Source organism: Giraffa tippelskirchi, chromosome 5 (genome assembly GCF_054371585.1).
Source record: "Giraffa tippelskirchi isolate mGirTip1 chromosome 5, T2T-mGirTip1v1.2.pri, whole genome shotgun sequence".
Lineage (NCBI taxonomy): Eukaryota > Metazoa > Chordata > Mammalia > Artiodactyla > Giraffidae > Giraffa > Giraffa tippelskirchi.
This window is the reverse complement of record NC_137279.1, coordinates 9,100,550-9,123,916: the sequence shown is the minus strand read 5'-3', so window position 1 is coordinate 9,123,916 and position 23,367 is coordinate 9,100,550. Positions and strand designations below refer to the sequence as shown.

The window sequence follows — 23,367 nt, the reverse complement described above, 5'->3', positions numbered from 1 at the left end:
ACAAATTCTTTGCCCTCACCATCTTCCTTTTATGTTTACTTTGTCTTAAATATATCTTTTTTTTTTCACTCCCCAGGCTGCCAGTACACCACTGAATCCTTTAAGTTTTCAGTGTGAATTTGTAAAGCTCAGGATTGACCTTCTACAAGCCTTCTCTCAACTTATCTGTACTTGTAATAGCCTCAAGACAAGCCCCCCACCTGCCATCGCCACAACAATTGCCATGACCTTAGGGAATGACCTTCAGCGGTGTGGTCGCATCTCCAATCAGGCATGTCTTAACTTTATTTTCAGTGCAGTTTTTATTTACACTTGAGAGGTTTTTGAGGTTAGTTATGAGATTAAAAAAATTCTGAAATTTAGAAATCAGTGGTTTGACTCATAGGCAACAGCAAATGCTTATAAACTCATCTGTCTTGCAAAATACCAGCTATGAAAGCTTATTAAAATGACAAAATGATTGATGATACCTCCCTCCATGCTATATATTTATATAAAGAGAAAGGACATACATTTTAAAGAAACTTTGGGATGTTCATAGCTATTACTTATTTTAGTAGAACTTTGAGGAAGCTAAAAATGCAGTGGTTTTTGTTTCTGTACATGGTATGTAAATTATTATAACCTTATGCCCATTTGTGGTTTCATTTGCCACCTTTGTTAATTCTCAACAGTTTATAAAACTGAGTGAATTGAAAATGAAAAAGTTGAAATGTTTTTTGCATTTTTTAATTGTTTGAGGATTTTATTTTATTTTGAGGGTTTTAGATTTCAGTTTTTGTGTTGTTTACACAATAATGATAGCATGTTTGTTTATTATCATAATTGATATTTTTCCTTCTTTATAGATGAAGCTGTCGATGGAAGAATTCCGAAGCCTTGCTTCCCGATATGGGGATCTTTATCAGGCATCTTTTGATGCTGATTCGGCAACTTTGAGGAACGTAGAACTGTATCCTAAACTTGCCTGATATTTCTTGTTCATCGGAAGTATTCTTTTAAATGTAGAGTAAATACTTGAGATATGCTTAACTAAAATATACATTAGATAACCCTACAAATTTACTATGTGAAAGTCGCTCAGTCATGTCGGACTCTTTGCGACCCCATGGACTGTATAGTCCAGGCCAGAATACTGGAGTGGGTGGCTGTTCCCTTCTCCAGGGGATCTTCCCAACCCAGGGATTGAACACAGGTCTCCCGCATTGCAGGCGGATTCTTTACTAGTTGAGCCACCAGGGAAACCCACAAATTTACTGTAAGTAAAGATTTTTTTTTGAAATCTAGTATGAGCAGTATAATTATACTTTTCTTTTTCAACCAAGCTTTCTAAAAGGTGGTGACTCAATGGTGGGTGCTCTTTTTCCCTCTTGAGAAGAGCCTCCAAAACCGAGGTCTGATCAATGTTGAGGTCTTGTGCTCACTTGAGTTACAAAACATTTTTCCACCAGAGAGCCATTTTCTCTCTTGCCTCACCTTCTTTTCTTCCCAGCTAACAACCCTAGATTCCATCACCTTTATTAATGATATATTCAGTTGTTTCATTCATGACTTTTGTTCCCTAAGCCATCTTTAGTTCAGCCTCGGATCCTTTTTGAAAAGAGGAAAGAGATAAATTGCTTTTTAGTTTTAGGACCTATAAATCAATAATTTCTGGCAATCTGGCTTACCTGATGGAAAACCTAATGAATGCTATGGACTGTCTCCCCTAAAAAATGCATATATGCACATACCCCCCCCCAAAGTTTGCATAGTATTTCGGGAGGGTTAACAGATCCCTTGAGCCCCCAGCCTAGGAATCTCCAGGGTAACCACTTTACAGACCCTTATTGTGTTGGTGGTTTTTAACTTTTATCGGTGAAACACCTGTATCTAAGATAGATAAAGAGCTTTTGTGAGTGAATCACAGAGCCTATTGCTTGGGTTCCTCTTTCCGACATGAACCTCTGAAGCACCCTTCCTGGATCTATTACAGACAACATATATCCCTTAAAAGGAAAAAAACAAAACCCCCACAGACTATACGAATCAGTAACACAGTTACCTTCACCAAGAGTATGGTGATTTTCATTTTGCTTTATTTAATATTCAAATGTAAAGTCTGTAATACATTTCTCTATTATCGTGTATAACGTATAACCTTAACATAATTCAGACAGCAGCAGAGCTGTTTACTGATATCTCATGCAATTGAAGCCCTCATTTTGGACCCAGAATCAGCAAGGTATTTTTTTTTTAAGGCTTTCATTTTTTAAAAAATATTTATGATTTATTTGGCCTTCGGTCCTTCCTTGTAGTGTGCAGTATCTTTGTTGCATCATGTGCGATCTTTTGTTGTGGTGCCCAGACTCTGGTTGGGCATGCAGGCTCAGCAGTTGTGGCCCTCGGGCTTCTCTCGTTGTGGCACATGGACTCTGGAGCTCGCAGGCTCAGTAGTTGTGATGTGCAGGCTTAGTTGCTCTGCGGCAAGTGGGATCTTAGTTCCCCAACCAGGGATCTAACCCATGTCCCCTGCTTCTCAGAATATTATCAATGAAGCATTGTATTTTTTTAATTATTATTTTTTTATGAAAGGATGTCTATTATAATATTCATTTATTTATTTTTCAAACTTTAACTTTTTATTTTGTATTGGGGTATAGCTGATGAACAATGTTGTGGAAGTTTCAGGTGAACAGCAAAGGAACTCAGCTATACATACACATGTATCCATTCTCCCCCAAACCCCGCTTCCATTCAGGCTGGCACATAATATTGAGTAGAATTCCATGTGCTATGCAATAGGTCTTTGTTGGTTATCCGTTTTGAAGACAGCAGTGTATACATGACCTTCCCAAACTCCCTAACTATGCCTTCCCCCCCAGCCCGGTAACCATAAGTTTGTTTTCTGTGAGTCTCTTTCTGTTTTATAAGTTCATTTGTGTCATTTCTTTTTAGATTTCACATATAAGGGATGTCATACGATAATTCTCCTTCTCTGTCTGACTTACTTCACTCAGTGTGACACTCTTCGGGTCCATCCGTGTTGCTGCAGATGGCATCATTTCATTCTATTTTCTGGCTGAGTAGTATTCCATTGTATACATATACCACATCTTTATCCATTCCTCTGTCGATAGACATTTAGATTGTTTCCATGTCTTGGCTATTTAAACAAAGCATTTTAAATTTCTCTATCTTAAAGCATTGACTTACCATTTTTTTTTCTAGGCAGTATCAAAATCCTGGCCTTCTGTTTTGAAGTCCTGTCTACTCTCAGACTAGGCCACTTGGCTGTTTTTTTCCCACTTATATCTGATTCATTCCAAACTTTTTAGAATACTGCGTGAGAGAAAATCTCCATGACCTTGAGGTCTGCAAGGATTTTTCAGGACACAAACAGCAGCAGTTACCATTGAGAAAAAATTTGTTTAATTGGATTTAAAAATTTAAACTTCTGCTCTTTGAAAGATGCCATTAAGAAAATAAAAACATAGGTTGCAAGGTGAAAATATTCTCAAACATACTCTGTTAGAGTTCTTGTGTTCAGAATATTAAGAAAACCATACAACTCAAGATAACCCAATTTTTAAGAATTGACAAGATATTTTTTTTTTTAGATTTTATTTATTTATTTAGCTGTGCTGGGTTCTCATTGCTGCTCAGGCTTTTCTCTAGTTGGGGCAAGCAGGGCTCCTCTCGAGTTGTGGTGTGTGGGCTTTTCATTGAGGAGGCTTCTCTTGTTGCAGAGCACAGGCTGCAGGGTGCTCGGGCTTCAGTAGTTGCAGTACATGGGCTCAGTAGTTGCAGCTCCTGGGCTCTAGAGCACAGGCTCAATAATTGTGGTGCATGGGCTTAGTTGTTCCATGGCCTGTGAGATCTTCCTGGATCAGGGATCAAAACTGTATCTCCTGCATTGGCAGGTGGATTCTTTAGCCCTGGGCCACCAGAAAAGCTCTTAACAAGAGATTTGAAGAGATACTTCAAAAAAGAACACATATTAATGTCCAATAAGCACATGAAAAGATGCTTAGTATCATTAAATATCAGGAAAATGCAAATTAAAATCACAGTGAGATAAACTAACACCCACTAGAATAGCTAAAGTTAAAAAGTTCTATAATGCCAAGTATTAATTGTTTGTGGAAGAGCTTGAATTCATATATTGTTGGGACTACGAAATGATTCAGCCACTTTGAAAACTGTTTGGCAGTTACCATATGACCACCAGTTCCATGCCTGCTTACTTACTCAAGAGAAATAAAAACATATTTTTACAGAGACCTATACACAAATTTTCTTAGCAGCCTTATTTATAACAACAAAAATTGGAAGGAGCCAAATATGTCAACAGACGAGTGAGCAAATAAATATATCCATACAGTGGAATATTCAGTCAGTTCAGTTGCTCAGTTGTGTCTGACTCTTTGCGACCCCATGGACTGTAGCACGCCAGGCCTCTCTGTCCATCACCAACTCCCAGAGCTTGCTCAAACTCATGTGCATTGAGTTGGTGGTGCCTTCCAACCATCTCATCCTCTGTCGTCCCCTTCTCCTCCCGCCTTCAATCTTTCCCAGCATCAGGGTCTTTTCCAGTGAGTTAGTTCTTCACATCAGGTGGCCACAGTATTGGAGCTTCAGCTTCAGCATCAGTCCTTCCAATGAACTTTCAGAACTAATTTCCTTTAGGATGGACTGGTTGGATCTCCTTGCAGTACAAGGGACTCTCAAGAGTCTTCTCCATCACCACAGTTCAAAAGCATCAGTTCTTCGGCGCTCAGCTTTCTTTATAGTCCAACTCTCACATCCATACATGACCACTGGAAAAACCATAGCTTTGACTAGACTGACCTTTGTCAGCAAAGTAATGTCTCTGCTTTTTAATCTGCTGTCTAGGTTGGTCATAGCTTTCCTTCCAAGGAGTAAACATCTTTTAATTTCATTGCTGCAGTCACCATCTGCAGTGGTTGCTGGGGGCCAAAAGTAGGGATTTGACTAGGAAGGGTGCATTTTTGTGATTTTGTAACATGTCTCAGTAAAATTTATTTTTAAGTGAAGGAATACTTTTGTAGAAGATGGAACAATGAATTCTGGTTTTATACCCTTTTATTAGGTCACTTTGTCAAAGACTTTAAAATCTTCATGCTTTATTGTGTGGTGTAGTTTTCCTTAAAATCCATCATATAAATGAGGTTTGGTTCTTATCTTAATGTAACTTAAGATGTAGTACAGAGTAGGGAACAAAGCTTAGGAGCCAGCCAGATACTCATGTGCTTACAGCTAGGAGTGAGTAAATCCCTTATCACTCACTCCTAGCTGTATGAATATAGACATGTAATTTCATCTCCCTGAGCCTCTTATGCATAAACTATAGGTAAGTAATGTTGCCTGTCTCTTAAGAGTGGTTGTGTTGGTTAAATGAAAACCTCTATAAAGTACCTTGCTGAAGTACCTTGCACATAGTAGGCATTAAAAGGATAATCAGGGAGTGATAAGAATAGTATTAACACAACATAGCTAAGTTACCTATATTGCATTTTCCAATAGCGCTGTTGAAGTTTAGTTAGAAAGCAGTTTTGCCATCTCTTCCCATTTAGAAATACTTCTAAAAGTATCTTTGCGTTTGAGGCAGTAGAGGGAAAACTGAAGAAATCTGGGTAAAACTTTTTCCACCATGTTCCTTATGGTAGCTCTCTGCTGACCATTCTTGTGCATTTCACCTGCTTGCTTTGGATTCATGCCATTTTCCCAGCTGTGAATGCCTCCCTCCATACTTTTCATCTCTTCACATCTTATCCTTGCTACTTGTGTAGTGATTTGTCCAAGACTGATGTCTTCTATGACATTCCTCAGCTCCTTCCATAATCTGATGACTTGCATATCTTTATTGGTTATTTGGCCCTTGTCTGCTGGCTTTTTTGATAATTACCTTTTCAGAATTCTTATGTCTCTTTCACCTCATGGCAGGAACAATTTTTAATTAAACATTTTTCATCTAGCTAACAACCAAAGTGATTAAGACTTGTATAATTTGAAATCAGGTCTGGATTTGCATTCCAGCTTGTCACTTAATGTAACTGAAGGCAAATTACTTAACGTATACAAGCCTCAGTTTTCTCCTCTGTGAAATGGAAATAACAGTGTCTACTTCATTATTTTAAAGATTCGATGAGAATGTGTGGAAAGTACCTGACACAATTTGACATTAAATTACTGTTTTGGTTGATTAATTGATCCTAATTTTTGACTTCAGTTTCCAGGAATATGGGTCTACAGGAGCAGCCCATGCTGATAGTGAATATGAGAGAAGAATGATGTCTGTATATAATCATGTCTTGGAGGAGGTGGAATCGCTCAATCGGAAATATACCCCTGTTTCTTACATGGCAAGTTGCATTTGTTTCATTGAGGTTTTATTGCGTGGAAGTGAGTTTTTGTCTGTCTCTGGCACTTACTGTGTTGTGACTTCAGCACATTAACCTCTCTGTGCCTGTTTTGTAACAGGGTTAGTACGGTACTTGTGTCATGGTAGTTGTGAAAATGAAATGGTAATCTGTGAAAGCCACTACTTAACACAGCTGTAGTGGCTGTGTAGTCACACTAACATGTCAAATCTGCTCTACCAGAATGCTGATAAAACTATTTTTCCCCTTTTTTAAACTGTTTAACTGAGATTGCAATTGTTCTCAATCTTGGCTACACTCTAGAATCACTTTGGAAGCTTTTTAAAAAAATACATCAATATCCAGGCCCTACCACAAACCAGTTATCTTTGAATCTCTGTGAGGCCCAGACATTAGTATTTTTAAAAGCTTCCAGGTGATTCTCTCATGACACGAGGGTTAAAAAACCACTGGCCAATTAAAACAGAAAGAACTGGGCTTATTTTCTGACTGTCAGTAAATCAGTTCCTGCCAGGCAATGCCAGTGCTGTCCTTTAGGACACCTGGCCATCTTAGCCTACCTCTCCACTTAGCCTGCTGAATCTCTGGTGCCTTTGGTTCTGTTGAGCACCTGCTCTTCATCCCCTGACTTTCCAGTCACAGAAGACACTTGACACCCTCACCCAGATTTCCTCCTCCCTGTCTGGCCATTTCTCCAGTGTCATATTCCACTCAGGTTCCTAAAAAAAAACAACAGACATAGTAGCTTAAGCAACGGCCATTTTCTCACAGTCCTGGAGGCTGAGAAGTCCTGAATCAGGGTGCCAACCAGCTTGTTTCATGGTAGGGCTCTCTTGCTAGCCTGCCAGTTCTTTCTATGTCCTCAGGAATGGAGAGAGAGGAGGCTCTGATCTCTTTTTCTCTTCTCCCATCACAGGGGCCCCACCCTCACGTCCACATCAAAACTCACGACCTCCCAAAGGTCCACCTCCAAACATCAGCACGCTGGGAGTCAGGGCTTCAGCATGTGGGTCTGGACGCAACAGCACACTCAGCCCGTAGCACCACCTTTGAACCTTACCCCTTGGAGGGTGTCCCTGGCCCTGCCTACACGTTGGATGCTGATATTCCCTGTAGCTCTCTGCTGTCTCCTGCTCTCCTCATTCTGAACTCATCATTTATCAAGTGTTTTAGAAGAAATGGACAGGATGTGTCATTAAAGAGTCAGATTGGACATCACGGTTAGATACTTGCCTTTACACACTGCTTTCCACATTAGATTGTCAATATGTATTTGCTGAATTGCAATGACATGGGTAGCTGTTTGATACTGAAATTGGTTGCCAAGGAAGGTTGTAAAGATTATCTTTGTAGGAAATAGACATATTTGTGTGAGACATTGGTTAAAATATTTTCGTATTTCCTCTAAGCTCCACCCTAAGAAGTTAAATAAATGCCAGACAGTAACTTGAGTTTGATACATTTGAATCCACTAAATATAATGGAAGAAGTGGGAATTTTCTGCTCAGTAGATATGCAATGTAAGAGAAGACCCCTCGGGTCAAATTCTACCTCCGCCACTCAGCAGGTCATGATTTGGGGCAGATTTCTAATATCCTTTTCTATGATGTGGGAAAATATCTACCTCATAGAGTTTTTGTGACGTTTAAGTGAGATAATGCCTAATGCCTAGCACATCATCTGGCCTGGCATAAAAGGAGTGGTTACTAAATCTTGATTCCCTTCCCAAGTTGTATTTTATAGATTTGGTACTTTCTGAACCCAAAATTCAGTTCAGCAAGTATTTATTGAATCCTAGGACTAGAAACGGAGAAGGCAATGGCACCCCACTCCAGTACTCTTGCCTGGAAAATCCCATGGACGGAGGAGCCTGGTAGGCTGCAGACCCATGGGGTCGCTAGGAGTCGGACACGACTGAGCGACTTCACTTTCACTTTTCCCTTTCCTGCACTGGAGAAGGAGATGGCAACCCACTCCAGTATTCTTGCCTGGAGAATCCCAGGGACGGCGGAGCCTGGTGGGCTGCCGTCTATGGGGTCGCACAGAGTCGGACACGACTGAAGCGACTGAGCAGCAGCAGCAGCAGCAGCAGGACTAGAAACATGACAGAGAGGATCTTCCCTCAAGTTATCCATAGTCTGATAAGAAAGAAGGATTCTGTGAGCAAATACTGTTCATGAGCAGTGATAGAGCTCTGTGCAAAGTAGAGTTGTAGCACAAAAAAGAAAGGAATTCATGTTGAAGGATGGGGAGAACAGGTGAGGGTGCGAGTCAGAGAGAAGATGTGCTTGCATGTGGGTTTTCCAGGCAGATAAGAAAGTGTAGAGAATTTGAGGCAGAAGACAATATGTTCTAAAGCAGAGGCAGAAAATAGCATGATGTCTCCTGGGAGCAGTGTGTTACTGCTGCAGTATAATGTCCAGGCTCAGGACTAGAGAGGTGGGCAGAGGCCAGATGACAAAAGGATTTGAACACAGTCTTAAGGAGTTTGGACCTTATCCCATAGGCAGTGGGGGCACTCTTTAGGAATTTTAGATGGGGGTGGGAGAGAAGTGGTTAAGCTAACATTGTTCATTATCGATCTGTAGAAACAGAACAGGTCATGGCCTGGAGGGCATGGAATTAGAGAGAAGGGTGGTTACAAGACTTTTGCAGTAATCCAAGGTAAGGGCCAAACTGATAAAATGGGAGTAAGAATGAGCACAGATACATAAAGATTATTTAGGTGTAATATTTTCAAGGCTTGGTTTTGTTGTTTACTTTAAATCAGATGTGAGAGGATGCAGACATGACCTCTGGGTTTCCAGCTTAGGCGACCATGTGCACCAGTGGTTGATACTTTGCTGAGACAGAACACAGAGGGGCAGTGGGAGAGGTGAAGGTTTTGTTTTTAAACCTGTTAAACCTAGACAGATAATAGGTCTGGTGTCAGAAGGAGATAGACTGCGATGCATGGAAGTTGTCATGACATAGAGATTCTTATGTCCTGGGAGTGAAGAAAATTGCCTATGAAGAACAAGTGGACCGAGAAGAGAAAAGGACTGAAGTGTCAACACTGAAGGAACAAGCCAAGGAAGAGAATCTTAGGAAAGAAGATGGGAGAAGGGAACAGGCAGAAAAAGTGAGGGCAGGGGCCATGAAGGGGCATTTCATGGAAGAGGACCATTGTCAGGTGCCACAGAAATGTCAAAAAAATCCAAAGGCTGAAAAGTATTGGGTTTGCAATGAAGAGAGTATTGGTGATGGACTAGTCCTCCTACCAGGTTACTAACCAAGATATGTGATTATCATATCATGTGATATGAGATGTGATTTCACATCTCCACGCTGGCACGTTGATAGTTACCTGCAACTAACATACTTGTGGAGGTAGGCCCAAGGGCTATAAATCTCTGACCTCAGCAAGAGTGATTTGACAGATGAATGAGTTCCTAAGTGTTATGTCTGTTAACATGGTTGGTGTGTACTTTTGTAATAATCTTACGAACATTTGAAGTTTTTAAACTTCTTCCTGAAAGTAACTATTCGTTGATGAAATTTGGAAATTTATTTTCACTTCATTTTTCTTTTTTTTTCCCCAGCATACAGCATGCCTCTGCAATGCCATCATTTCTTTGCTGAAAGTTCCTCTTTCATTTCAGAGATATTTTTTCCAGAAACTTCAGTCTACCAGCATCAAGGTAATATAGGAAGAACACTCAGGTTTAATGTAGTTTAATACCTTCTTCTGAAGATTACAGGGGGCAGAGCTCTGTTTCAGGATCTTACCTTTGGTTTAGATATAACTTACACTCTTCAGTTGTAAGCCTTTCCTTCATCAACTGATTCAGGAGTTAAACCTTCTTCTCTCCTTTCTTACCTGACAGCACCCAATGCAGTGTGACAGGCACTTGGGTACTTGGAGTTCTGACCTGTCTTCAAGAATGATTTGAGTGGTGTTCATTATAGTAGCCCACAAGGATCTTGAGCTGAATCCATGTCTAATCAGCCTATTCAGACCCAACTTAGAATGAATCAGGTCCAAAGCACTTTTGTGTGAATAACAAGTTTTGAGGAGCTGGTCAGTGAGTAGAGTTAGTCTTTTAAAGTATTTAAGCCACTCAAAATTTTAAAGCTGTTTTGATTTAAAGGATGAAATTGTTGGGAAAGAGGGGAATTGTTGCTTCTAAGAGATTCCTTGGATTATCCGTATCAGTAAATGTCTTCAATGTACTTTTGCATCTGTTTGAATGTTTTTGACTGCAGATGATAGAACATTCTATTTCAGAATGACATGAATAATAAGGAAAATTGATTATCTAGATAAGAAGTCCTAAAGGCACCATGTCTCCAGGATTGATTAGTTTAGTGGCTCAACAACATTATCAAAAAGACCCAATTTCTTCCCTCATTTTATTTAAGTAAGATTTGAGCTTTCTGTCATTAAAGTGTATTTAGGATTTGTAATATGTTTTTGAAAGAAAAACTAGTAACGTTAAAAATGTCTTTGGCTTAAAAAAAAATTTCATTGGCTTTTTTTATGGAAATTGACTTATTTTGGTGGGGGGGCGGGGATTGACTTTTATACCATGGTGACTTGGTGGTGTATGTAATCCTAGAATTTTAGAGTCATTTGCATTTGAACTTAGTCTATTTAAAATTACCTAAAGCCAGAGACAGCAGCTGGACGTGAAAATTTCCGTAGTGCATTTCCCTGCCGGAGTTGGTTCATTGTCAAAGAAGTGCCCCACCTCAGAAGTTGGGAGAGAAGGGTGCTTACTGTTCTCTAATCCTCTGTTCCCCTCTGTTGGGGGTAAATTCAAGTAAACAAACAAAAATTGGTATTTTAAAAGAGGAATTGGGGATAAGGACCCATAGACTGTCAAGGTGCACGTGTCTGGTTGTCCCAACACAGTCAGGTCACTAAAGGGGAGGTGTGTCTGTGTGCAGGTACCGCTTTAATCTGTAATCAGCAACTAGCACAGGCGTGTTTGTTGGGAGGAAGCTTGCTCTTGGTCGTGAGCATTCATTTTGGTGTTGTCTTTCCAGCTTGCCCTGTCACCGTCCCCCCGGAACCCTGCAGAGCCCATCGCGGTCCAGAATAACCAGCAGCTGGCGCTGAAGGTAGAGGGGGTGGTCCAGCACGGGTCTAAACCCGGACTCTTCCGCAGAATTCAGTCTGTCTGTCTGAACGTGTCCTCCACGCTGCAGAGTAAATCCGGACAGGACTACAAGGTAATGTAGAAAAGAGGCAGAGTTGTGACGCGGGTTTTATCAAGTCACTGATGGAAGTTTTCCATGGTTTCCAGACAGTGCTTACATCTCCCAAAGGACACAGATGGACGTAAGTTAAAAGCATGTATTGCAGTGTGAGGGGGCTGAGCAGCAACACTTCTCTTTTCCCTACCTGAACCAGTTGACAGACAAAGCATCCAGGAAGTGGAGTGCCACCCCTGTTAGAGCTGGGGGAACCTAGCTCAGGCTCCTGGCAGCAAGGACTGCCTAGCCTTGTAGCTCTGAATTGAGCTCTCCCACCAGCCTCCACCAGTACACACAGGAGCCTGCCCCTGTGAAACTGGGAGGAGCGGTACCCTGAAGCCCAAAGAAGAAAGGAGGGAGAAGGTGCTTAGCACCCCAGTCCAGCCCCCACCCCGCAACCTGCCAATCAGTAGGATTCACCTTCTTCCCTAGAGACAAGTACTGTTCATCTAATGAAAGGTCCCTCCACATGGAGGGAAGCATCAGAAGTGGGGAATAACTTCTGCCTAACCCTCTGACCCCAAAAGAACACATCTGTTTATTTTTCCTTTAAGTAAATTTTAGCATGTTCAAAAAAAAGAAATCTACTATATTGATATGCAATGATCAGATGAAGTAAAACCTCTTGTTAAGGATTTAAAACCTCTAGGAATGTGCTGCTTTGAGAAATCATGAGGTAGATTAACCAAAACCATGCTTCCTTTGTTAGTCAAAGCTAAGATTCTGAATCTGTGCCCATGAGACACCAACGTTCCAAATGTAAAATGTTCTGTCTTTATAGACATCTCTTTCCAGTTGCTTGGAGATTTATTCATTGTAAATGGAACAAGGGAACAAGTGTGCAGTTGTATGAACAGAGTTGCGTAAATGCCCAAATTGGATATGTCTAGCTTTATTTGTCGGCATCCATGAGCTGAGGTCCAGAGCAAGGAAAATGGGGTATCAGTAAAGATACAAAGTGAGAGCATTTTATTCCCTTTGGTGGTTTCAGGCTAAACAGCCAAGGGAAGGTCTGGTGTAAGCCATCACTACTTTCCTTAGTTTGGTGACTCTCTCTTTCCGGGGGCTCTGTGCCCACCCTGAGAAGGCTCCGTCTTCATTCCCTCCCTCTCTTTTGACTTCCATGGCATAAAGCATGGCACCTTTATGTGGTCACTCAGTAGATATGTGGTGAATAAGGAAAAAAGCATTTATTGTGTTTTTAGTACAATTTTCTTATGTTGCAGTGATCTCTGTTGTCACTCACAGAAGATCATAACGAGAATTTACATAGTTAGCTTATCCCTGTCTGCAGCTCTCTACTCATTTTGAGTTTGAAAGAACAGTAGTGATTTCTGTTTTTAAAAAAACATACATTTAAATAGAGGTGTCTTTTCATTGTTGATTTTACTCTCCAGAGACATTGCTGAAAGTCAAGAAGCTGATATTAACAAGCCATGTGGTACATGATTGCTTTGTAATGTTACTTGTAGTGAGTTTGCCAGAGAAGGCAATGGCACCCCACTCCAGTACTCTTGCCTGGAAAATCCCATGGATGGAGAAGCCTGGTAGGCTACAGTCCATGGGGTCGCTAAGAGTCGGACACGACTGAGCAACTTCACTTTCACTTTTCCCTTTCATGCACTGGAGAAGGAAATGGCAATCCACTCCAGTATCCTTGCCTGGAGAATCCCGGGGACGACGGAGCCTGGTGGGCTGCCGTCTATGGGGTCGCACAGAGTCGGACACAACTGAAGCGACTTAGCAGCAGCAGCAGTGAGTTTGCAGCTTAAAATGCATCATCCATTTAGAGGGATCAGGTTGCCTTCTAGGCCTATTTCTGGTCCTTTTAAGGAAGTTCTTGTTGGTGGGCATATTCTTTAGGGAAATAAACATCCTACAGAATTTGAATGTGCAAATAAAAAACAAAAAAGGACTTACAGATAACTCTAAGACCTTGAATTGATTGGCAACTTCATTTCATTAATGTAACATCAGTGTCTTTGGAAAGCTGACCTCATGATAACTGCCTACAGAGACCCAAAGCTTCAGGGCACATTTATATAATTAATCATACAGCAGAAACACACAGAAACAGAGCAGTCAGGTCAGATATTCACTCTGATTACCTCTATATGCATTTTTAGAATTAGTGCCACTCTTGACATACTTCATCTCGGGTACAGGTAAGGGTACATCCACAGGTGTTATTCTGTTCCCTGAAGGACAGAGGTTTGAATATCTAGCCAAATAAATCAGGGAACCAATGTGTTCATAATATAATAATGAATGTGTTTCATAATATATCATACTGACAGTCTGAACAAGACACTGATGTGTTGGGGCTTCCTGGGAGGCCAGTGGTTAAGACTTCACCTTCTAAAGCAGGGGTGCAGGTTCAATCCCTAGTCAGGGAGCTAAGATCTCACACATCTTAGGGCCAAAAAACCAAAACATAAAACAGAAGGAATATTGTCACAAATTAAAGACTTTAAAAATGGTCCACACCGAAAAAAAAAAAATCTTGAAAAAAAAAAACTGAGTCAATTTGTTAAAGGAGGAAAGAATCACTATGTTACTTCAGTAATATAAAATCAGACTAGCTAGGATTTGGGGGGAAACTATATATTTACTCAGCATTATGTTGTTCTTCTGTCTTCTAGATTTTAAACTCCCTGAAACAGATGGTTGCATCCTCTTTCTTTAGAATATCTCTTCATAGGGTAAAGAAAGATAGAACTTGGGTTGGGGTTAATCAAGCAAGTGTATGGGGAAGAGAACTTTCTCTTTTACCCTCAGGGTCTCCAGCTGGGCCTAAGATTGAACTGACATAAAGGCAAATAACAGGAGAAAAGCATGCCAGTTTTATTAGTATTTTACACATATATGGAAGTCTTCACAGAAGAATGAAGACCCAAAGAAGTGACCAGGACAGAAAACTTGAATGCCTTTTTTTAGACACAGAAACAGTGTATTTTTGACAAAATGACAAGACAGGGGTTTGGGGCTAGAGACAGTAAGTTAAGGAGACTGTAAGGCTAGGGGATTTCTTGGGACAGTGCGGGGGAGACAAGTGGAAGGTGAGGGTTCTCTTCAGAGGTTGGTTTGTTCAGCTCCATCTCAGTGTCGATTCCCAGGCTCTGGTGCTAAGGATGGTCTTCTGTTCCTCGTGCAGGGGGGTTACCTTTCTCATGGAGAATTTGACGTGTGTTTTAGGTTAAAAAAAGGAGTGTGTGGGGCAGGTCAGAAAGCCCTTTCTGTATCTGTTGTTTTTCAAGTGCCCTTAGCTCTGCCTCAGCAGCCTACTTGGGGTGGCATGTTCTGAACTCCTTCAGAAAACAGACAGGCCAGCGTGAGAAGGTAGAGACAGCTCCTTCTACTCAAGGACAGTGAGGAGGCAATGTCTCCTGATGATGAAGCGTGGAGGCCCCAGAGTCAGCCTGCCTGGGTTCAGATGCCAGCTTCCCCACTCATTAGCTGTGTGACCTTGGAGAAGTTACTCAACCTCCCTGCCTCAGTTTCCTCATTCATGAAGCAAGGATAATATTAGTACCTACCTCTTGGTTGTTTGCAAGGATTAAACAGTACTCTTTTATCACAGGGGCTGGCTCACAGCATGCGCCTCTATACATGTCAGCTGTTGCTGTCATTTAACAATTTTTTCATTCCAGATACCCATTGACAATATGACCAATGAGATGGAGCAGAGGGTCGAGCCTCATAATGATTACTTCAGTACTCAATTTCTGTTGAACTTCGCCATACTTGGTACGCACAACATTACGGTGGAATCTTCAGTAAAAGACGCCAATGGTATCGTGTGGAAGACTGGTCCCCGAACTACCATATTTGTGAAATCCCTGGAGGACCCTTACTCCCAGCAGATTCGCCTACAACAGCAGCAGGCCCAGCAGCCACTACAACAGCAACAGCAGCGAAATGCCTACACGCGGTTTTAGCCATGCAGCCAATGTGCTGCAGACTTCCCAGGGACGGATCAGTTGGGCGAAGATAGTTTGCTTTTTCTTATGGATTAAGATATGAACGTTAGAATGCGGAATCCATTTATTCATCAGTTTCTGTAATGTAATATTGTGAAAAAAAAATTTTTTTTCTTAAAAATTTAGCTTGAGAAATAATTGGGGTCCTAACCACAAAGATTTTTATTTTTTCCTGATTTCTTCTTCAACCAAGCCCTTCATCTCATCTTTAACACTTCTGTTGTTTTGCTATTATTGCTTTTATTGTGTCTGAGCCTTTTCTTTTTCTTTCAGGAAAAGTCACATATCGGGATCATTGAATTAGTAAATTTGACTGCTTTTCTACCAAAATATATCACTTGCTGCCTGACATAGACCTCTGATTCTGAGCTGGGCCTTGGGAAATCCTAGTTCTGACCAGTATGTGCTGGGTTTACCCCGATTATAGAAACGGAGTCCTCCCATAGTTGGTTGGAGTTGAAAGTGTCCCCTGAAACATCCGGTCTTGTGGGTTCTGCTAGTGACCGGTCTGGCAGGATTGAAACACCCTGCCATATTAACTATTTACCTATCTTTCCCTGCTAAAGCAGTCTTAATTTATTGTTTTAGTACTTAATTGACCCAAACAGCAGCTAATAATTACATAGAAAGATTGGAAATTAATTGTTTTTTCTAATGTGTGTGTGATTATATATAATACAGACTTTTTGTTTGTTTGTTTCCTAGAGTGAAAAAAATCACCTGCATTTAGTATCTTAATAATTTAAGTTAGGAGGGCAGACTTTTTCCTTTGATTAGTTTAAGTTCTTCTTGGCAAGTTAGGTAATGCTAGACTTGATCATCTAGAAACACCAGTCTCTTTATAATACAACCTCAGTGACTTGGAATGCTCAGGGAATAAGATGTTTTCTGGTTAGGCCAGAAAACCCCTTTTTTTCTGTTTCAATACTAGTTGAAAACCATTATAAAAGTAATAATAATAGACTTTCTTGTCTGAGCACGGTGTCCTAGATGTCGTTTAACTGTTCCTTCCTGATTTGGGATCATTCAGTGCTTTGGGATCATGATTTCTAGACATCTGGGATCACAAGATTGCAGACATTGCTGATATGGGCACTTGGGCCGGAAGCTGCTCCCAAGATGAAGCACAGGGCACATTCCTGGAAGTTTTCTTTCGAAATAAATCTCTCAATTTCTTTGCTCGTTTTGCCTCTTTCTCTTTAAAATTGATGTTGGCTTAAAGGAGAGGTAGAGTTTAAAGGAAAATATGAGGGATTTGTGTGTATGTGTAATGTGTGGGGTGCAGTGCATGGAGCTGGTGAAACTGATGGGCAGGTGACTCGGGCCCCTCTAAGATCTCTTGGCTTCATGGGTGGTTGTCCCAGCACAGCACTTCTGCCAGTGGCCCGGGCCTTCTGTGTCCAATGTGCGTAATGTGGTTTAGATGCAGCCCAGGTGTACACAGTGCACAGGTGTGACAGCATCTCAGAACGCTTGCCTGGGAGACTTGCCAGAACAGAGTGGGGGATGGGAGCGGGACCGCTCTCCCTTCTACCAGGTTGGTAGAGCTTGGGTTCCCTGTGAGCCCTGGGGAATCATGTCATTTCTCTAGACTTGCGTTTCCTTGTCTGTAAAATGACTGGATTAGAGGGGACCTCTTGATTCCAATCTAGAGTTTAGTTATCTAAAAGACTAAAGACCAAGAAAATGTTCCTTAAATTGGGAAAAATCTTGTTTCTTTTTTTTTTTTAAATGGCTGTTTTCAGAATGAAACTTGACAGTATTAATTTCAGGTTTCTGATACAATTTTGAGGCAGAATTGTCCAGAAAAGAAGCAGATTTTGTAAACCAATTCACTCAATTCCTGTATTTTATGTTCTTGAAAGATAGTCTTTTGATAGCTGTAGTTATAAATGCATTGATTTGGTGTACTATAGGGTTGCTGGCACAATTGGAAAGGAATTACTAAAATAAAAACAAATCTAAGTAGTTTGGAGTGAAAAGTAACTCTGTGAAGCAAAAAAAGAGGCTATTTTATGTCTGTTAAATAACAGATTTGGGGCACTTCGATTTTATGTTTGGTATAATTTATATCTACTGCATTTTTGGCATCAACTGTTAAACAGTTATTTGAGGTAAAAGGAAACTGTTCATAATTTCAACACTACACTAATAAATGAAAAAGAATACTCAAGGAAAGATGCAGAAAATTCTGGAAAGATAAACATGTTGGTTATGAAGTGAACACGTTCCCTGATAAGAGTAACACAGGGCACTGGCCAACTGATCTGGGAAGGCAGGACTGATTTTTCTCAGTGTTTAGTGACTTTGCAATATAACCTGGTGGCTGAGAGCCCAGCCTCTAGAGCCAATCCATCCAGTTCCAAATTCTAACTCTTCTCTAGATTGGTGGCCTCAGACAAGCTACTCAATCTCTCTGTACCTCAGTTTCCTTATTCCCAAAATTGGGAAGCATAATAATGCTTTACGGGTTAGGTGTGAGGAATAAGTTAGTTAATACAGAATTAGGGGGTTCCCTGGTGGTCTAGTGTTAGGATTAAGTGCTTTTACTGCGGAGATCTGGGTTCCAATCCCTGGTCAGGGAACCATGCCACATGCTACACGCACCACATGGCCAAAGTACAAAAAAATATTTTTTTTAAAATACAAAATTAACATATATAAAGCATTTAGTATGTACCTTGCACATAGTAAGCAGATACATTTTTGTTGTTCAGTTGCTCAGTTGTGTCCAACTCTGCGACCCCGTGGACTGCAGCACGCCAGGCTTCCCTGTTTTTCACTATTCCCAGAGCTTGCTCAAACTCATGTCCATTGAGTCAGTGATGCCATCCAACCATCTCATCCTCTGTCGTCCTCTTCTCCTCTTGCCTTCAGTCTTTCTTCAGCATCAGGGTCTTTTCCAATGAGTCAGTTCTCCATATCAGGTGGCCAAAGTATTGGAGCTTCAGCTTTAGCATCAGTCCTTCCAATGAATATTCAAAATTGATTTCCTTTAGGATGGACTGGTTTGACCTCCTTGCAGTCCAAAGGACTCTCAAGAGTCTTCTCCAACACCACAGTTCAAAAGTATCAATTCTTCAGTGCTCAGCTTTCTTTCTGGTCCAGTTCTCACATCCATACATGACTACTGGAAAAACCACAGCTTTGACTAGACACCTTTGTTGGCAAAGGAATGTCTCTGCTTTTTATTACACTGTCTAGGTTTGTCATAGCTTTTCTTTAGTATTTTATTTATTCAAAGTTAAAGTTACATTTCCTCTGCTAGGAAACACGTTTTAAGCTATCTTCCCTCATATTCAATTCGGGTACATTGATTAAGAACAGAATAATGTTGGCCTAAACAAAATGAAATTTCTGTTTACTTGTTCAGTCTCTAGGTTGCGTCTGACTCTTTGCGACCCCATGGACTGCAGCATGCCAGGTTTCCCTGTCCTTCACTCTCGGAGTTTGCTCAAACTCAAGTTCATTGAGTCGATGATGCTATTCAACTATCTCATCCTCTCCTGCCCACTTCTTTTGCCTTCAGTCTTTGCCAGCACCAGGGTCTTTTCCAGTGAGTCAGCTTCTCAAGTTTGGTGGCCAAAGTATTGGAGCTTTAGCTTCAGCATCAGTCCTTTCAATGACTATTTAGCGTTGATTTCCTATAGAATTTACTGGTTTTTATCTCCTTATAGTCCAAGGGACAATCTACTATCTTTGTCTACTACAGTGCTGTTAAGTACTGTTAAAATATTTAAAGAAAGAAAATTCTCTAGCAACCCAGTGGTTAGCACTCTGTGCTTTTAGTGCCAAGGGCCTGGGTTCAATCCCAGTTTGGGGAACTAGGGTTCCATAAGCCATACAATGAAACCAGAAAAAGAAAAAAATTTTTACGTATTAAAAGTATACAAAGAAAATTATGAAGTACTTTGCAACAATACTGATTGTCTTCAATGTTGATAGCAATAGTATATAGGTTATTAAGAAATTAAAGTACTGTTGTAGTCGAACTTAAACTGGGAGATCTTGTGATGTGACTTTCTTGCTCAAACCAACCAAGGTAGCAGGTTAATTTGCAACTGGAGGCTGTCAGTCTCTTTTCACACTGGAGTATAGTTCAGAGAAGAACAAACCAGCCAAATAAGATCCCAGAGATACCAGTTTAAATTCTAAAGACTCACTTGCCGTGGATCCTTGGGTAGGTCACTTGATCTTTCTCGGTTGATATATGCCAGTAGTATATTAAGAATAAGGGGACCCTGTCACTTGGTGTACAGAGTATAGGCAATGCTATCCTACAGAACTTTCTGTGATGATGGAAGTGTGCCAAGTCTGCACTATCCCATACAGTCACTAGCCACATAGAGCTGTTTAGTATCTAAAATAAGCCTAGAGTAACTGAATCATTTATTACTTTTAATTCAGTTAAACTTAAAGAGCCTCATGTGGCTACTGCCTTTAGAATTGGACAGTGCAAGAGTAGTAAGTGAAAAAATGACTGACTCAATGGACATGAGTTTGAGCAAGCTCCAGGAGATGGTGAAGGACAGGGAAGCCTGGGGTGCTGCAGGCCGTGGGGTCGCAAAGAGTTGGACATGACTGAGCGACTGAAAAACAACAAGGTTTCTGGGTACAGTGTCTATATTGGGATTCTTTGATGAACCAAAGCTTTTTCAAAGTGGAAGAGTATGGATGACGAGCGAGGCATTGGGGGTTTGTGTATTTCCCTTGCTTACTCTGTTGCTCAACCACCCAGCCCTGTTTTCTATAATGTGTCCTTGAAATTAGCCTTTCTCAATCACCAACATTAAAAGTATGATGGGTGTTCTGAAAAGTCCAAAAGTCTGGTGAATTGGCTTAGATTTCCGACCAACAGCACTCCAGCAGGTTATGGTCTTCCTTTCCATTTCTTGTGCAAGAACACAAAGACCTGGGCTGTGTGTGTATTTTATTGGCTTCTAGCATTAGTCCACTATCCTGTGGTTATCCACTGTATCTCCCAGTCTACTTATTGTATGAGCAAATTGATACTTAGTTGTACCTGAAATTTAAACAAAGCCGTGGTTTTGTTTTCTTAAATAACATACCAAGATGTGAAGTCATTGATTTTCACATTACAATTCAGAATGCTGAATGTGAATTTATTTATTTTTTCCAAATCTATATTTGCAAAACAGGTTTTCAGCCTTTATATTTTCCCTTATCCTGTTTACTCGCTCATCTCTCCTAGTTCTCTCCTGCACAGTCATGTTTGTTGTGCAGTAATTGTCCTCTGCTTATTATTTAGGTCTGGTTAAAGATTGAGCCTTAGTGAAATGGTTTGGGGGATTGTTTTCTTTACAGATCATAACTACGAGTCTAGTTTTTGTCTACTGATACTAAGCTGGCAGGCTGAGACTAAAAATATTTTTATTGTTGTTTCCAGATAATTTTGTTAGTAAAATTATAAAGGTGAGATAATATAAAATGAAACAATCAGGAAAATGAACATCTACCCAGTGTCTCAAAGTCAGATTATAATCGGAGAAGAAACACTTTCTACCTTTTGGTTTTCTCTGGAGATTTCATTGGTGGGTTTTTGTGAAGCTTATTTGCAGCTTCCCTGGTGGCTCAGTGGTAAGAGTCCGCCTGCCAGTGCAGGAGATGCAGGTTAGATCCCTGGGCGAGGAGAATCCCCTAGAGGAGGGCATGGCAACCCACTCCAGTATTCTTGTCTGGAGAATCCTATGGACAGAGGAGCCTGGTGGGCTACAGCCCATGAAGTTGCAGAAAGTCCAACATAACTTAGAGGCTAAACAACAATTTGCAGATTATTTGTATTTTGAAGAAAAATATTTAGAAGACTGTGACAAGTAAAATAGAACTGAGTTAGACGGAGGAGTTATGAGAAGATATCTGTTTGATTTTCCTGTTTTCCAAGATCATGGAAGGTGAAAGTCAGCTGGGCTGCCTCCATTTCCACCACTCTCAGCCCAATCTCACCCCACTGGAAGCAGCAAGGCTAATGATGCCTTCTGTTTATGTGGCGTCTCCCCCTGCGGAGATGAGTGAAGTGATGGTGAATTGTTAACACTTGTGTCCCCCATCCTTGCTTTCCCCTCCCCACCCCCACCCCCAGCAAAAGCAGCAGGTCCTATGATTAGGAGGGTTAGTTCTGAAATCCCCCCAGCCCCTTCCCCCGCTTGACCAGAGAAGTAGATGAAAAACCTACTGTAGAAGCGCTAGTTGGAGAGGGGGACTTTGCTGGGTGATCCTGACAATGCCAGGCCCTGAACTGGGGTGAGAAATGCAAAAGGAATCTGACAGAACGCTCAAGCAACTTGTAGTCTCATTTGACAGAAAAGGCCTAATTTTAGAGAATGTGGAGAGGGCATTATAAAAGCAGTAGAGAGCACGAAAGATCCACTTCTGAAATTCTAGTAGCACCCTCCCGTACATGTAACAGGGCAGGCTCTTGGGTAATTAGAAACTGGCCTTCATTTGGCATTTTCTCCTTTTCCAGCACTTGGAATGCAGTGTCCCTTCCTCCTCAGGGAGCCTCTTTTTGACATAATCAGAGACAGTTGGGTACCTACTACTTGGAATTCTGCCAGAGAGGAACAAAAGAACCTTTAGAACAAAGATACACCCCTAAAGTGTGAAGTTAATATTTAGCCTTGAGGAGACAGGAACTTATACTCAGAATTAAAAACTGTCTCCTGTTTCAGAAACTACTGCTGCTTCTGGCCAAGCGGATGGAGGACATGAACCCCTGAATAGCACGCTTTTCAAGGTATCAGGGCACTAGGGAGAAATGACTGTAATCGCAGAACCACTTAAGCAAGATCAGCTCTATCCTACTTAGTGGTTACAGGGTCCCCTGGGGATGCTCCCAAGCGTATTAGCCCTGCCTTGGATTGTCTCTCAGGGAGTGAGTGCGTCTGGAATCTCCTTGAAGGCCCTTCGCACAGGAGAGGGTTCATGGTGTCTGTCCCAAGCCCCATCTCTCCTTGCCGTCTCTCCGTGCCGCCCAGGTTAGCTGATGGAAAGCACTTTTTCTTTCGTCCTCAGCTCCAAGGTAACACAGCTAATATCACAGGGCCCTGCAGCTCAGTCAGCAACATTTGTCCATTTGTCTGAGCTGGAGTTCGCAAACTCAGATTTCCCAATCTATGTGAAAGGCACAGCCAACAAGGACACAAACAGTTTTGGAAATGGGATCTTTTATTTATTCACCAAATGTTGACTGAACACGTACAGGGCACCAGGAACTGGGAAGACAATCATGGACAACCTCCCTGGGTTCACGGCCACGCCACTCCTTGTTTTTGCACAGACCGTGGGAGGGGAGGCGGCGGGAAACCCACTCTGGCCTTGATTATGTTGGACGGGCCTGCACTTCCTCGGTGGTCAGTTGTTTTCTCCAGTGCAGGGGGATAGGAAGGTGCTCAGACGGGACCATCCAGGTCAGAGTCGCTGCTGTTTCCTGTGTGGACTTTGGGAAAGCTCTCCCAGCCTGAGCGTCTTCTCCTTGGCATCAAACCATCTTCCAAGTTCACTAAGCCTTTCCTTACCTCCCAACTAAGCATCTGACGACAGTCTTAACCTTCTGCTTCAGTTCTCTGTGTTTGAGGGGATGGAAAGCTCCCCAAAACCTTGGTCATGGGGAAACAACTTTAATCAAAATGCAGTCTCCCTGACCTCAACTACACCACTTTGAAAAACCCATCTGCCACTCCAGACCCAGCAGAAACCCTGGCCCCGATTCCTCCAGCCAGACATGGTGCTCTCTCTGCCTCCCTCTG

General features: G+C 41.4%; 1 protein-coding gene across 6 annotated transcripts in view; it reads left to right on the top strand.

The window, feature by feature from the left end:
* Nucleotides 1-16,776, top strand: part of INTS7 (integrator complex subunit 7) — an 87,477-nt gene extending 70,701 nt beyond the window's left edge. For 4 of the 6 annotated variants that reach the window (XM_081489737.1, XM_081489735.1, XM_081489731.1 and 1 more), the window contains 7 exons: nt 77-271; nt 849-952; nt 2,156-2,224; nt 6,233-6,365; nt 9,965-10,063; nt 11,412-11,597; nt 15,272-16,776. In XM_081489737.1, the coding sequence (XP_081345863.1) occupies nt 77-271; nt 849-952; nt 2,156-2,224; nt 6,233-6,365; nt 9,965-10,063; nt 11,412-11,597; nt 15,272-15,559 (1,074 nt within the window). In that variant the 3' untranslated portion in view covers nt 15,560-16,776. The remainder of the gene's footprint in view (nt 1-76; nt 272-848; nt 953-2,155; nt 2,225-6,232; nt 6,366-9,964; nt 10,064-11,411; nt 11,598-15,271) is intronic. The other 2 variants (XM_081489733.1, XM_081489734.1) reach the window with 2 other exon arrangements.
* Nucleotides 16,777-23,367: the final 6,591 nt, after the last annotated feature.